Below are 13,604 nucleotides of genomic sequence, written 5' to 3'. Positions count from 1 at the left end.
GAATATAACATGCACATTTACCCAAACCTGTCTGTTCTTATACAGTGTACCACATTGTAATTCCTCTCCACATATTGTCCTTACTGCATATATATTGTCTAACGGCTGTACACCAGTGCAGAGACAGTTTTCTCATTTGTTAACTGTCGACTCCTCAACACCTTGATGCACTGTCTTTGACACTGACTGATGAACTGTCAGCCTTTTAAGTGTCTGTTTGGTGTTTTGGAGAAAATATAAATAATAAAATAAAAATAACAGCTCAAAAAATATAAATAAAGGAGCAGTGTGTATAAAAAGTATAACTAAAGAAGGATTTAGTGGAATCTGGTGTTGTAGTTGCAGATTTCCACCCCCTCCCCACTTGCCCTCCTGTTCTAAGCGTATAAGAGAAACGCAGAAAAACTTGAAAACTATCTAGAGCCAGCGTTTGGTTTGTCCATTGTGGGCTACTGTAGAAACATGGTGGAGTCCGTGAAAGAGGGCCAGAAGCATCTGCAAATATAAAAGTCTTATTCAAATGAAACAAAAAGATAATGATTCTTATTTTCAGGTGATTTTACACTAATAAAAACAAAATTTTGCACATTATATTCAATTTCTTCCATATTCTATGAATAGATTGTACTCCGAGTCTTACACACCGGACCTTTAACATTATTTTATTTTGCAGTGATAACCAGAGAGTGAGAGAGAGGTAAATTAAACGCCAAAAGACATCTATTGTTTCATTGGACCAGTGTACTGTAGTTACAGTAATGTTTTCTGCATTTTGTTGGCTTCATCAAACATGTAAGCCCAGACTGTAGCAAAGAGATGTGTCACTACTTTATTCATTTTCTATCTTTGGGGTTTTGATAAGAAAACAAAAAAAACTAAATTCAGCTGAACACATAAGTTAAGTCCTCTCCAGTGTTGTTTGCCATTCATATTTATTTTTAAAGTTCAAACGTCCTTTTACAAACTGCAAAAAAGTTGCCCACAGATGTTCTACAGCTCAAGTCTTTATTAGTGCTGTGGATACAACAGTAATACTAAAACAATGGCATGAAGTTAAAGTGCCTACATTGAATTTAACAAGGGATATTTCATCCCACTAATTCAGGAATGTACATTTGTTCAATAAACCTTATTACAGTAGCAAACACTGTGCATTTCATTGTTCAAGCAAAAGTCTAAATGATAAATAATCCTATTTTCTCACGTTGTTTTTCTCAACATAAACATGTGCCTATAGTGAGCATGTTAAGACAAACAAAACTTTGCATATTATAGTTTTACTCCACTTAACACGGTTATAATACAGACAATCATATGTCCATAGAATAAAAGCTGCCCCATGATCATGGTTTAGCATTGTGCTTTTTATCATTAACAAAGCAGTGCAGCTGCGACTGCCGGTCATGCCTCCCACATATAGCCACGTGTCCCAAAAACATTCAGTCAGTGAATCACAATGACGTTGCACAGTTACACAACATAGATTGCACTAAAGTTAAGGGTGGTAAGATAAGTATTTCTTATATAAACATCTGAATCCATCCATAAGGGAGAATAAGGGCCGCGTACACGTTCATAAATGTAACTCAACCCTTCTTTGGTTCACAGATACACTAAAAGACTTCAATGTTATTCAAAACATTGTGATATTATACAGCAGAGTTTCCAAATAGGAAGGAGGATACATTACAAATGGAACAGAACAGCAGATAACCTATTCACAATTATAATCTCTGGATATAAATAAAGTGATTCATCTATTACATACTATACCGTATGGTCGATTTACATATAGGATTTTCTCACTGTAAAACTAGGACACATTCGGCACAAAGGCAATGTAACAATACTATACACAATCTACACAAAATCTCTAAAAACACAGCAACCAAGTACGGTACTTGTTACAATGACTGTGTTATATATATATATTTCCACCTATGTAATATCAAAGGGAAATAACAGCTGGGGTACAATGTGGCGGTGCATCTGGCTTGATAATTACATAGACGACATGAAGCACCAACAGTCATTACATCATATATATACTATATATATATATTTTACATTAATACTAGTTTAAGTCAATGCAGTAAGGTTCCCTATATTGTGCTCTGTTACTTGTGAAAAAATATTTTGATCTGATTCAGTACAACAGTAAAATGACATTCTTTATAGCTGCTATAGGAAGAATCATTCAAGTGCTCGGATATTCTTACACCTTCATATTTACATGGAAGTCTTTCCACTTAACATGCGCTTTAGCAAGAATACCAGTGTGCTTTTGTGATTCTCTCGAGTTTTGACTCCTTTTTTTAACCTTTGTGTGCAAATGTTTTGAATATATGTCATCGCTGCTAAAGACAGAAGAGACAGAGAAGAGACACACATGGCATATTATTTGTTGTGCATTGCCAAAAACCTGTAAGCAAAAAAACGTCTTTATGAGACAAAAGGGACGTGAAGCCAAGCTCAAGGCTCTCCAGAGTCGGAAAAGACCGATGTTTTAGGGAGGAAAAAGGGGGTTTAGGTGGGGCTCTTACAAGTCGTTCCCCAGTCGCTCGATCTCCTCGATCAGGAAGTCGATGTCTGACCTGGTAGCAGCGGGGTTGGAGATGACCATGCGGAAGAAGTTGACCTTGTCTCCTTGTGGCTGGTAGCCCACCATCGTAGTCCCGGACTCCATCATCAGTGCCTTGATCTTTGGGGCCACCTGTTGTGAAAAAACAAACAGTGCAATGAAGATATGCACACACACAGTTGTCAATGAATTTAAATTTTTTTTATAAATAAATCAATCTGAGGGAGGAGGGGAACTTGAAAAGGTAGCTTTAAAAAGCAGATTGATGAGTCATTACCTTGTGCAACCTCTCCCGCCTCTCTTCGCCATCAGGCAAGCCGCGCAGGCTCGGTGGAAAGTACCAGAAACACACATTAGTGTGCTGCGGCTGATAAGAGAAAATGGGAACAACATTTGTAATGAGCGCTGATAAAAATAAAAAAAAAACCTTCTGTAATTTCAGCTTTTCTTGTCAACTTGTCAGCAATGCAAAATGAGCCAATCAATACTAAAACCATATTAAGATATTAAATATATCATTGCAGTCATTTATCACAAAAAGACAAACAGGTGTTCTGTAAAGCAGAAAAGCCCAGATAAGAATAATACAGACAGTCTGCTGCTGCGGCTGCTAGTTTATATTCATCTGATAGCTCAGTACAGTGAATGTCTGGGTGTTCATTTTGAAAAATAGTTGCCGTGTGTGTGAAATAATGATCTCACCTCTCCGTTAAACACCATCTCGTAGCCCTCTCTGTTTTTTATTTTATTGTAGAGGTATGCTGATAGATCCAGGCACTTGTCGATGTGCTGTTCAAATCCTACTGTTCCCTTTTAGGTGGATTCAAAAAAAAGAAAAAAAAAACTATTAGCCATGGCAGCACAGCTGATAGAGAAGAAAGAAAACAACAGATAAAATGCACACCTTCGCCTTCCACATAAGCCAGAACTTGAAGATATCGACATGGCGTCCACACTGAATGGCCTTGTCACCGGTGTCGTATGTAATGTCATACTGTTTATCTGGCTGGAAGAGGTAACCAGCACACATGGAGTTGCAGCCTTGTAATAATCCCTTCAATGGAAAGAAAGAAAACAGTGATGTTGGCAAAGAGCGGCAGGAAACATCTGTGTCTATGTTTGAGTGTAAAAACACAGTCTCACCCTCTCTCTGACCAGAATGGCAGAGCACTGCAGCGGCACTCCCATCATTTTATGAGGGTTCCAGGTGACTGAGTTGGCCCTGCACAGATATTGAAACAGTAAACACGAGTCTGTGTGTGTGTGTGTGTGTGTGTGTGTGTGTGTGTGTATGTATCAAGTCTAGAAACAGAGGAGGTAATCCAAGAAGACACTGATCCTTTCAGTTTTATTGAAATAATGGTAAATTGACTGTACTTACATAGCGCCTTTCTAGTTTTCCAACCCCTCAAAGCGCTTTTTACACTACATATCTCATTCAACTATTCACACACACATTCATACATTGATGGCTGCATTGCAAGGTGGCATCATTTCTGGGAGATAACCAGTCATACGCATTGACACACTGATGGCACAGCCTTTGGGAGCAATTTGGAGTACAGTATCTTGCCACACTTTGATCATCTGATCGGTGGACGACCAGCTCTACCTCCCAAGCCCCAGCCAGAGCCAAAGCCCCCCAAGATAACCGTGCATATCTTTTGATAGATATAGTTTGAAACATCTGTGATCTGCACTGATGTTAAAGGGGCTCTCCAGCAGTCTGGGTGCTCTTGTGACCTAAGTGTTAAGATGCCATACCCTGGTTCCAACCCAAGAGAACTTTGTTGTACGTCATTCGCCATCTGTCTCTCGCCCCTCATGTCTTCTCAACAATCTACTGTCTGCTGGCTAATATATTGATAAAATGTATATTTAAAATGAGGAAAAAAGACAGGTAGATAAAAATGAAGTAGCAAATATTATCCTCAAGTATAGGTCAAGCACCCATAACACTGGACACCTCCCTATTATTGACAGACACTTCACATAGATAATCTCATAACCTCATAACCTCTCTCAGTTCTTGTATAAGTGACCAGCAGAAAATCCCCTAATCTAAACGACACCTCTCTGACCTGTCTCTGGCCTTCATTCTGTTCTGAACTTCCTCTGAACTCTATCTCTCCCTGCCAGCCTCAGCAAAACATTAATAAAGTCAAGTGTCCTCAAGACATGTAATAAATAGGAACACACACATACATCGTATGATTTAAAACATGTGAATAGCAGTGTAATCCTAATTTTTATAACATGCAACTTGCATCTCGTTAAGATCAACACCCCAAGTTTAACACAGGTTTGTTTTATTTAAGAAAATGTTGTGTCAGCTCCAGGCTCATGCCAAAAATACCCCTGATATCACCTGCCTCTCTAGCACACTCATTTTGGCGAAGTCCTAAACTCTCCAATTATCGGAGCTCAATATTTGGAACACTGTCGGATCTTTTCAAAGTGGCGACTGAGCCAGATCGTATGATGCAGGAGAGAACAACAATCTCACTGGAGTTAAACTCATAGAGACAAAAATGTGTCACTTTGCTAGCACGCAGACTGATTCTTCTCCAACATCGAACATCGAACAACATCAAATTTGGAAACCATTTATCGAGTACATCAGAGCTAAGCCTTAACCTCCCACCCTCCTTAATGTTTTCTCAAATTGGAGTGAGTCAGCTTTATTTATTATCTTGAATCTATCTTTGTGTTTCTTTGTGTGTTTAATGTATTCATTTGTTATTTTACCTCTCGACTCCGCTCAGCTTGTGCCTGTGTTTCCTGGACATTAGCAAACCTCCTCCCCATGCGCCCTGCACAGGACACAACACATTAGTAACAATAAGGATGCTAATGTCTATCACAGTGGCTTAATAGATATTTCTTTTGTATTGTCGACTCTTACATCCACATGAAGCCACATGTTGTACTTTTCACAGATGTCTGCAATTTCATTGATGGGATCAAAGGCTCCGTAGACGGTGGTACCAGCAGTGGCATTCACAAACATCGGAACATACCCCTGCAAATGGAAAAAACAAGACATTTTCTGCAGTTCTGGGCTGAATTCAAGTTGTTATGTTCATTCTCTCTCTGTGATTGTTGACAACAAAGAGATGTACTGAAACACATTTCTCAAATAATGCGCTCTTCCCCCTTTCTGCACCTTCTGCTTTCCCATTTCTTCTCGTCTGTGCATCACTGTGCCGGATTACTTCCAGGAGAGGTACTTTAGGCTGGAGCAGCTTCACATGTGAGCAGACAGAAGCATTAACCTTACTGAAATAACCTTTCCTTCGCTACAAATAAAACTCCACATCTCAGAGTTTCTCATTGTGTGGAGTCACTAATAGAAGCAAATAAGTAAGTTTGAGCCATCTGAGTCTTTGTTGCTGACATTTACCTTTTTTTTGGCCTCTATTACTTTGGCTTCCAAATCAGCAGGGATGACTCTTCCTCTGGAAAAGAAGAAGACAGTATTAAGTTATCCAAACACTGATCTTCTACCAGACTGTCTGAAAGTGGGTCAAGTATAAAGCAAACCTCTCATCTGTGTTCAAAAGGATCAGGTTCTCTGTCCCGAAGCCCAGAGCTGCACTGGCTTTCTTGATGGAGTAGTGGCTCTGCAAGAACAGATGTTGATCAGTCACAACACAGATTAGGTTTACACTGAATATAGTGATATTAATTAGTCAAACTCTGATGATGAAGGTGCTTTAATAATATGACAGAGTCGGACTAACATGCTCTGAAGTGAAGAGGATCAGTCTGGGAGCAGCTGCCATGCCTTTGGTCTTGACTTCGGGGAAGAACTTGTATCTGGCGATCATCACACTGTACATGTTGGAGATGGCTCCTCCTGCAGAAACCAACAGTAACTTGAGTATTTCTACTTTATGGTGCTTTATATTACATTTATATTACACTATTTTGAAAGCAGGATTGCACTTTTTACTGAACTACATTTAATTATGAAGCATTGTTACAGATTAAGCAGGTTGAAATTAGCCAAATCTTTACAGGCACATGAATGCATAAAAAATTCTGATCCATAAATATTATATAAACTATTTTCAAGTGTGGTATTCTACATAATAAGTACTTTATTACAATGCAATACTAATGCTAACAAAATTTTGATTGCCTGACCTTTACTTGCAAAAGAGAATTTCTACTCTGTGGTGTTTCTTCCACCACTGGAGACCAGATGAGAGTGAAAACTACAGATTCAGAAGCATAGCCATAAAACATCTAGTGGTATCTAAGTACAACATATTAAGGAGACACATTTGCATAAGAGCTCAGAGTTTGTTGAGCTCCATGTTCAGTCTTAGGTTTGACTCTCACCTGGAGAAAATATTCCATCACCCTCTCCATCAGGCCAGCCGACGATCTCCCTCATCTTTTTCAGCGTCAGCTGCTCCATGAGCACAAAGACGGGTGCGATCTCATAGGTGAACCTGGAGCAGAAACAAAAAAAAATCCATTTTAATATGAGATAAAAAGCAATGTGTCTCTGTCGCACCTTATTGAACATACAGTATAATCTTTGTATTTTTGTTCTGTGTTAATTGAACCATCGTAGCTAAATAGTTTCATTCAAGTAATTTCACCAACAGACTGCAGGAGGGACTGATGGGATCAATATGAGATACTCTGATATTTAACAACATGCATTTGTATACTCTGATTGCACAGCACGGTTGCTGAGCATGCTGCTCTCTTAATAAAAATGGAACAGATACAGTGTTAAGTACACAGTGACACTTCAACGACAACACCATCTTGTTTTAGAAATGGTTTTCTGGTGGTCTGAGGCTCATTGATACAGTAATATTGAAAATATGAACAATGTACTTGAACAATGGGATAGTTCATAACAGTGGTCTGTCTTCACACTCATGAAATACGGTTGTTTCAGGTGCCTTTAATTTTCTCACTGCGTGCTTGTTTTCCATGCTTTATCCTCTCAAGTATACAATTTCTTCCACATCATCAAAGTACATTAAAAGCTCCTCTGCCTCAGAGAAAAACAGCACAGTCGATTTGGAATTACAGCACAGGCAGGCTAATCCATCTTCTCCTGACCAATATTCTTCTAATTACATAAGTATCTGTCTATTCATGCAAAGAAAGTAAACGAATCAGTGGAACATCACAGACTGTCGCAATGTGCCCCACAGCATCTTCAGCGTACAGTTATATGGAGTGGGGAAAGAATAAACAAGTCAGATGCCACTTTGCAGATGTCGCACATTAATTTCACCGCATTCATTCATGCAGACGACGCTCACTCGTTCTGATTATGTAAGACCTGGATGTGATTGTCAGTCTATTAGTGTCAGTCAATATCTGCCAGGGGTAATTACGGTTGATGGAGTAATTAATAAAGGTAAATTACAAGTATGTAAGCAACCTCCACCCTCTGGTTCAAGTCATCCTCGCTGATGTCGCCAATAACACACAAGCTAACTACAGTATCCTTTGAGACGGACTGTTGAGCTCCATAGTTAATGTTTCAAATTGTAAAAATGACAACAAACCACACATCACAATAAAAACTATGGAGCACTCTTCATAAAGGGTTTATGAGTTCTAACTAATCACTTTACTAACGCTTGGTAAATCATTTGCTCATGCTTTATACATCAATTATAAGCCTTTAATTAGAAAATCCACTTTGTCTGGTGTTTATACTTTATATTTAGTAATAATACAGTTATAAGCATGAGTAATGTCTTAATAAGTTGTTCAGAAATCAGTTTTGGTCCAGATGTTTTGCATGTTCAGCCCAAACAATAAAAACAATTTTCCACAACCTGGCAACCTATCTTTGTTGTTATTAATGGCTTATAACTGATACATAAACATTAGTAAATGATTTATTAACCCTTAGTTAAACGTTATTCATACAGTTATATTTATAACAATCATGGAAATATTTTCATCTGTATTGTCCTCTACATTAAGTGATTAAAGGTGGAGGTGTACAGGCTGTAAACTCACTGCTGGTCAAGTGTTTCATGTTTATTTAATGGTTTATAAAAACAGTAATTGGACTTCCATGACTGGAATCAGAGATTAGATGTATGGTATGCATCTTGGACCACTAAGCTACCATGATGTCCAGAGTTTAGGCCAAGTCTCATCACACTCTAAGTAATCAGTTCACAAGGCACACTACAATGCAATCAAATATTAGAAGCCTGTGAACACGTCTCAATATAATGCAGTACTATACAATACGTTCGTAAATTAGTCTCCAAAATGACGACAGAGAGGAATCAACACCTCTCTGACAAAGTCACCCATAACAAAAGAAAAGATTTTAACTCATCGCTGAGTCCCAGTGATGGACGTTCGTATTGTCCACAGATGGTCCGAGGGGCATACCATGTCCCCTCCTGGCATTGTTATGTCACAGGAACTAGCATCACATGAAACAAAGACAGCATGTAAACTGTGCATGCAAATCAATATGCAATTTAGTTTGCCTGCAGGGCTGACCACAGCCGGAGCGCAGGCCAACATGGACAATACTGTGGGGAGTAGCTGTACAAATGTCGCCTTTTGTGCTTTTTATTCTCTCGCTTGATTGACAGTCTATTAGAGCGTGCACAGTATTCTTCAGCCAGAGACAGTAATTACAGTATGTCACTTCAAGTCTGAGAGCCTCCTACTACAAAAAAAGAATAAAATGAACTAAATGACGTCCATTATTATTTGCATGACTGTGTTTATGGAGTGAAAACAGATAAATGTATCGCTGTACTCACATGTTAGTGTTGGCTGTAGAGGTAAGCCATTCTCCTGCCAAGCCAACGATGTCTAATCCAGTGGACAGCTGGTTAAAGAACCTGGGGTGCCCTGCGATACAAAGAGACAACAAAGCAACATAATCCCCAAGAAAACAATTAATCATTTGAGAGTCTGAGAGAGAAAATGGCTTATCTGTAATCATTACACTGGCATGTAAGCTAATGAGAGTTATTGATTGCAAGCAGGCTGTGCTGCGCCTTCAGGCCTCTTTGTTCTCACCTGTTCTCACTCCATATTTCAGGGTGTCCCTGCAGTCCACCAGGATCTGCTCCAGAGACTCGGGCTGGTCAGAGAGCTCCAGGTTGAAGCCCTCCATGCCCTCCAGGAGCTGGTGAGGGTGGTGGAAGTCCAAAACCTTGGTGGATCTGTCAAAGGTCTTCCTGACGTAGTTTGTGAGGATCTCCACAACCTCCAGCAAGAACTGCATGGTCTGCTCCTCTCCATTTTTAGCAGGCAGCAGATCTACAAAATAAAATGCATCCATTAAATCCATGTTTTGTTTATACAAATAATTCTTACAGCTGATTTCCATCATTTACTGATGAATATTTAATGCAATCTCTCCAACAGTTGGGTTAAAACAGCATCATGGAATTAACATCCACCAACAAACAATTTTGAATTATTTTGGCAGCATCAACCTGATTAATCAGCATATTATTTACACTTTTATTAATTTTCAAAGCATTATTTGCATGTTTTGGTTACCAGAATCCAGATTAAAACAGGTGTTAAGTGTTTCATTTCAAAGGTTAATCCGCTTTGACTTTCTCTTCCAGCCTACCTCTGGCGAACAGGTTGGAGAAGTCGGTCTCCGTGCGGCTGAAACGCGTCTCTCCGCCCATGTTATCGCAGGACAGCTGCAGGTTCTTGGCTGCGCGCTCCTTGAAGGAACTCACAATCCTGCTCCTCTCCTCCAGACTGTTGTTCTTCTGCAAAAATCCTAAACGTTTACAAGAAGAAGAGGAGTCCGCAGGGTGATTACACTTCCCAAACATGTTGAGACCTTTAAAAAAAACTCTAACAGGCCTAATAATAATTCTCCTTTCCCATATCGTTTATCTCCTCTCTTTCTCCAGAGATCTACACTGTAGTTTTTTTTGGTCCCATCCCGCACTGGGAGTCCTATTTATGGGCGGAGGGTGGGGGCCCCTGTGGGAGGTTGAGCGCTCGGTGACATCAGCATCCAACTCCAGCCATGCAAGAAGAAATCGCTGTCATGTAGCGGCTGTAAATACTTATTAAAAGCCCCCTCCGACAGCAAACAGCAAACTGTGCAGGTAGATAACAACACAACACAAATGAATGTGGATTTATCAGGAGAGCCTGCACGATAGAAAGTGGTGCATCAGGCTTTGAGACATTAAACCCACTTCACCTTTTGTTTTGTTTTTACCATTGTGTTCTGGAGCTTTTGTGGTCCTGAGTAATTAAAATGGCCTGAGTGAAAGCAGCAGGACGTGTCGGTCACAAAAATAGCAGAAAATTGTGCCGCGCACTGGTGCGTGACATTCACTGTTATGGTAGATGTCAGCCTGTCTTTGGTGAGTGTGGCAGGAGACTGAAACAGACTCTGCAAGTGGAAATCAATCCTGCAGAATTATGAATCCTTTTTAATTTCATCAGCTCCAAATGTGGAAAAAATTCATGTTTTATTTTATTTTATTACGTTTTGGTTAAAATGCCAAAAAACAGACGTGATTTAATAATTTGAAGAATATTGTTTAACATAAATCCTCATTTCGGTTTTATTTCATTCCTAAAGTTTCCCATTGAGCCGTAAAGACATGCAGGCCACAGCCTAAAAAACACGTGTTTTATTTCTCCTATTTTAATTTTTTTTTTTATATAATTGCAATAAAAAATAGAGCAAACAAATAATTAAATAAATACATGAATGCAAACTCACCACATATCTTCATCCCCAGTTTTCTAGTGCATCCATGAGCGACTCCACACCAAGCATCATAGCCTGAAAACGGTTTGAACAAACCAATCAGAGGGCCTCACAGAGAGATAAAATAAATCCAGCTTCAGTTTGTTTTTATATGATGAGGAATTTAATGTTGAAATTTGATGGAGAGACGTATGAGGTGGAGTGATGCTCAAACAAAAAATATCCAGCACTGGCTGTGTTGGGATTATTTAAAATGAAACGCACTCACTCCCTGGGCCCCTCGATTTTTATTTTTTTATTTTTTTACCCACTCTGTCACCGTTCATGACCTAGGCAAGGAATTAAAATTAATTAGCCGTTTGAACCCACGCCAGCCTGAAATATCTAAGTGAGTGAAAAGATGCGAGCAGAGCAGGCTGGTCAGTGACAGATAGAGAATTAGTGCGTTATCAAGGGCTTCCAGCCACAGAGGGGATGGGGAACCTTGGGATGGGAGGCATAGACGAAATGCTCAAAAGCAGCAATTTAGGGGGTGGAGGAGGAGGAGGAGGAGGAGGTGATGGGAGGAGGTGGTGGATTGGGGGGAAGTCCCATTCCCACATCCCAATTTAACCCTTGCTTTGGATCATTAGATAAATCATTGCCCTGCTCAGCTCATTGGACGCACTTTAACTCAGTCCTCACAATGATTTTCTCCGAAGCCAGAGAGGGAGAGACTAAAACTAAAACACTATTTTTTTAGAGGTGCAGCTTGAAGGATGGGGCCTAATAATATAAAACAATACCCGTTTGTCTTCAGACACACATGAAAACTAATCCAGCATTAAAATAAAATCTAATTCTGGTGAGATTAAACAGCTCACGTTTGCACTGCACAGCTGGTAAAAGCTAAAAATGGAAATATCTTGTGTCAGGAGCTCATCTACACCTGTAACATGATTTTTTGTTGTTGTTGTTGCTCCCAGCTGACAATGAAAGGACTGTAGTGGCTGTATGGTTTCCCCCCACCCCCCATCCACCCTACTTACTGAAGGCTACAATGCTTAAGTGTGCCATTAGGGGCAATTTAGTAGTTTCTGAATTAACAGCTTCAGGGGCAATTTGCCATGATTTTTTTTTCAGTGCAGGCACTTTATTCAGACAAACCAAGGAGAGGAAAAAAAACAGAAAAATTAATGCATAAAAAAACACCACCATTAACAACAACAATAATAATAATAATAATAATAATAAATATAATAATAATGCAGATAAATATTCAGATGTTTGCAGCCTCTCTGATCAGATGTCCTGGGTGCTGCAGCCTTGGGCTGGTTTTCCAGGCTAATTTCCTTCAGTGTAACGTTAGCAGAGAACATCACAGTCTGACAGCAGCATTCGTCTGTCTCGCAGGAGCCGGGAGGTCCGTATGCTGAATGAAATGCAGCGGTGATTTGTGGCGAAGGAAAGCGTCTCAAATGGCAGCGGATTTTTTTTCTAGTCCCCCCTCTCCTCCTCCTCCTCCTCCTCCTCCTCCTTCTCCTCCTCTCCCTCCCTCGATGAAAATGATTAATGGCATTGCCCACAAGGTAAATAGCACACGTGAAATGGCATTTTATCTGTGATGGACCTACTTGAGCCCGGTGGTCGTAAATTTGTCGAGTTGGGATCCGGTTCGCCGCCAGAGGAGGAGGGTGCAGACGCCGCCATCACTCCCGGAGACCCTGTGCCAAAGTCTTCACCTCAAAAAGCCTGGACACTTTTTTCTTTTCTTTCTTTTCTCCCTTTAATGCCAACCCAGCTCCAAGAAAGAAAAAAAAAATCTCTCTTTGTACCGTGGGAGATGAAAAGTGCGGCTCACTGGCAGGGGACTATTTTAAATATGCGCCTCTAAGTTGGCGACACAGACCTGTAGACGACAAGGACACAGTCTGTCTTACAAGTTCAGATTCAATTAATCGGCATAAGACAACATTTTAAAAACAATTAATCTTGGGTGACAAGTTCAGTTTATAATAAAGACAAATCCTCATTTAAAACAGCTGATTTAACCATTTACTGACGAGGGCACCCTTTATTTCTGCATCTTGATCCATATTCTCTGCATGGATGAGAAGTAAATCATCATAATCTCCAATTATTGAAGCCAAGGTGATGGAAAACACAGCTGTCACATCATCAAAACTAACCCACGTATTAAATATCTAAAGATAAGACCACATGCATGTGCAAAAAAAAAAAAAACGCACAAAAATATAAATACAATCCTTTTTTTTAAAAAAGAAAGAAGAAAAAAAAACAGATTTTATTTCACCAAATTCATAATAA

The 13,604-nt window shown here is 39.7% G+C and overlaps 1 protein-coding gene across 2 annotated transcripts; it reads right to left on the bottom strand.

Moving 5' to 3' along the window:
• Window positions 1-915: 915 nt before the first annotated feature.
• On the bottom strand, window positions 916-13,074 carry LOC104931025 (glutamate decarboxylase 1). 2 transcript variants are annotated; one of them, XM_019255185.2, is made up of 16 exons: window positions 12,911-13,074; window positions 11,310-11,372; window positions 10,185-10,343; window positions 9,620-9,862; window positions 9,358-9,448; window positions 6,929-7,041; window positions 6,325-6,440; window positions 6,125-6,204; window positions 5,985-6,039; window positions 5,487-5,603; window positions 5,330-5,394; window positions 3,725-3,803; window positions 3,486-3,635; window positions 3,284-3,391; window positions 2,859-2,948; window positions 916-2,713 (listed from the first exon to the last, which is right to left on the bottom strand). In XM_019255185.2, the coding sequence occupies exons 1-16, from the start codon at window positions 12,984-12,986 to the stop codon at window positions 2,540-2,542; spliced, it is 1,779 nt and encodes a 592-aa protein (XP_019110730.1). In that variant the 5' UTR covers window positions 12,987-13,074; the 3' UTR covers window positions 916-2,539. The 2 variants fall into 2 exon arrangements, with proteins under 2 accessions (XP_019110730.1, XP_019110731.1); XM_019255186.2 differs by lacking the exons at window positions 6,125-6,204; window positions 6,325-6,440; window positions 6,929-7,041; ... (3 more) ...; window positions 11,310-11,372; window positions 12,911-13,074 and having other exon boundaries at window positions 5,487-5,605; window positions 5,986-6,017.
• Between the last annotated feature and the right edge of the window lie 530 nt (window positions 13,075-13,604).

Source organism: Larimichthys crocea, chromosome XVIII, assembly GCF_000972845.2.
Source record: "Larimichthys crocea isolate SSNF chromosome XVIII, L_crocea_2.0, whole genome shotgun sequence".
NCBI lineage: Eukaryota > Metazoa > Chordata > Actinopteri > Sciaenidae > Larimichthys > Larimichthys crocea.
The sequence above is the reverse complement of the archived record's forward strand: the minus strand, read 5'-3'. Positions and strand labels throughout refer to the sequence as shown.

Coding starts and splice junctions, on each gene's coding strand:
- LOC104931025 (XM_019255185.2), bottom strand. CDS start 12,986: ATGGCGGCGTCTGCACCCTCCTCCTCTGGCGGCGAACCGGATCCCAAC. Junction 5,604..5,984: donor TAATAGAGGCCAAAAAAAAG/GTAAATGTCAGC, acceptor TTCCATTTGCAG/GGGTATGTTCCGATGTTTGT. Junction 3,636..3,724: donor CCATTCTGGTCAGAGAGAGG/GTGAGACTGTGT, acceptor TTTCCATTGAAG/GGATTATTACAAGGCTGCAA.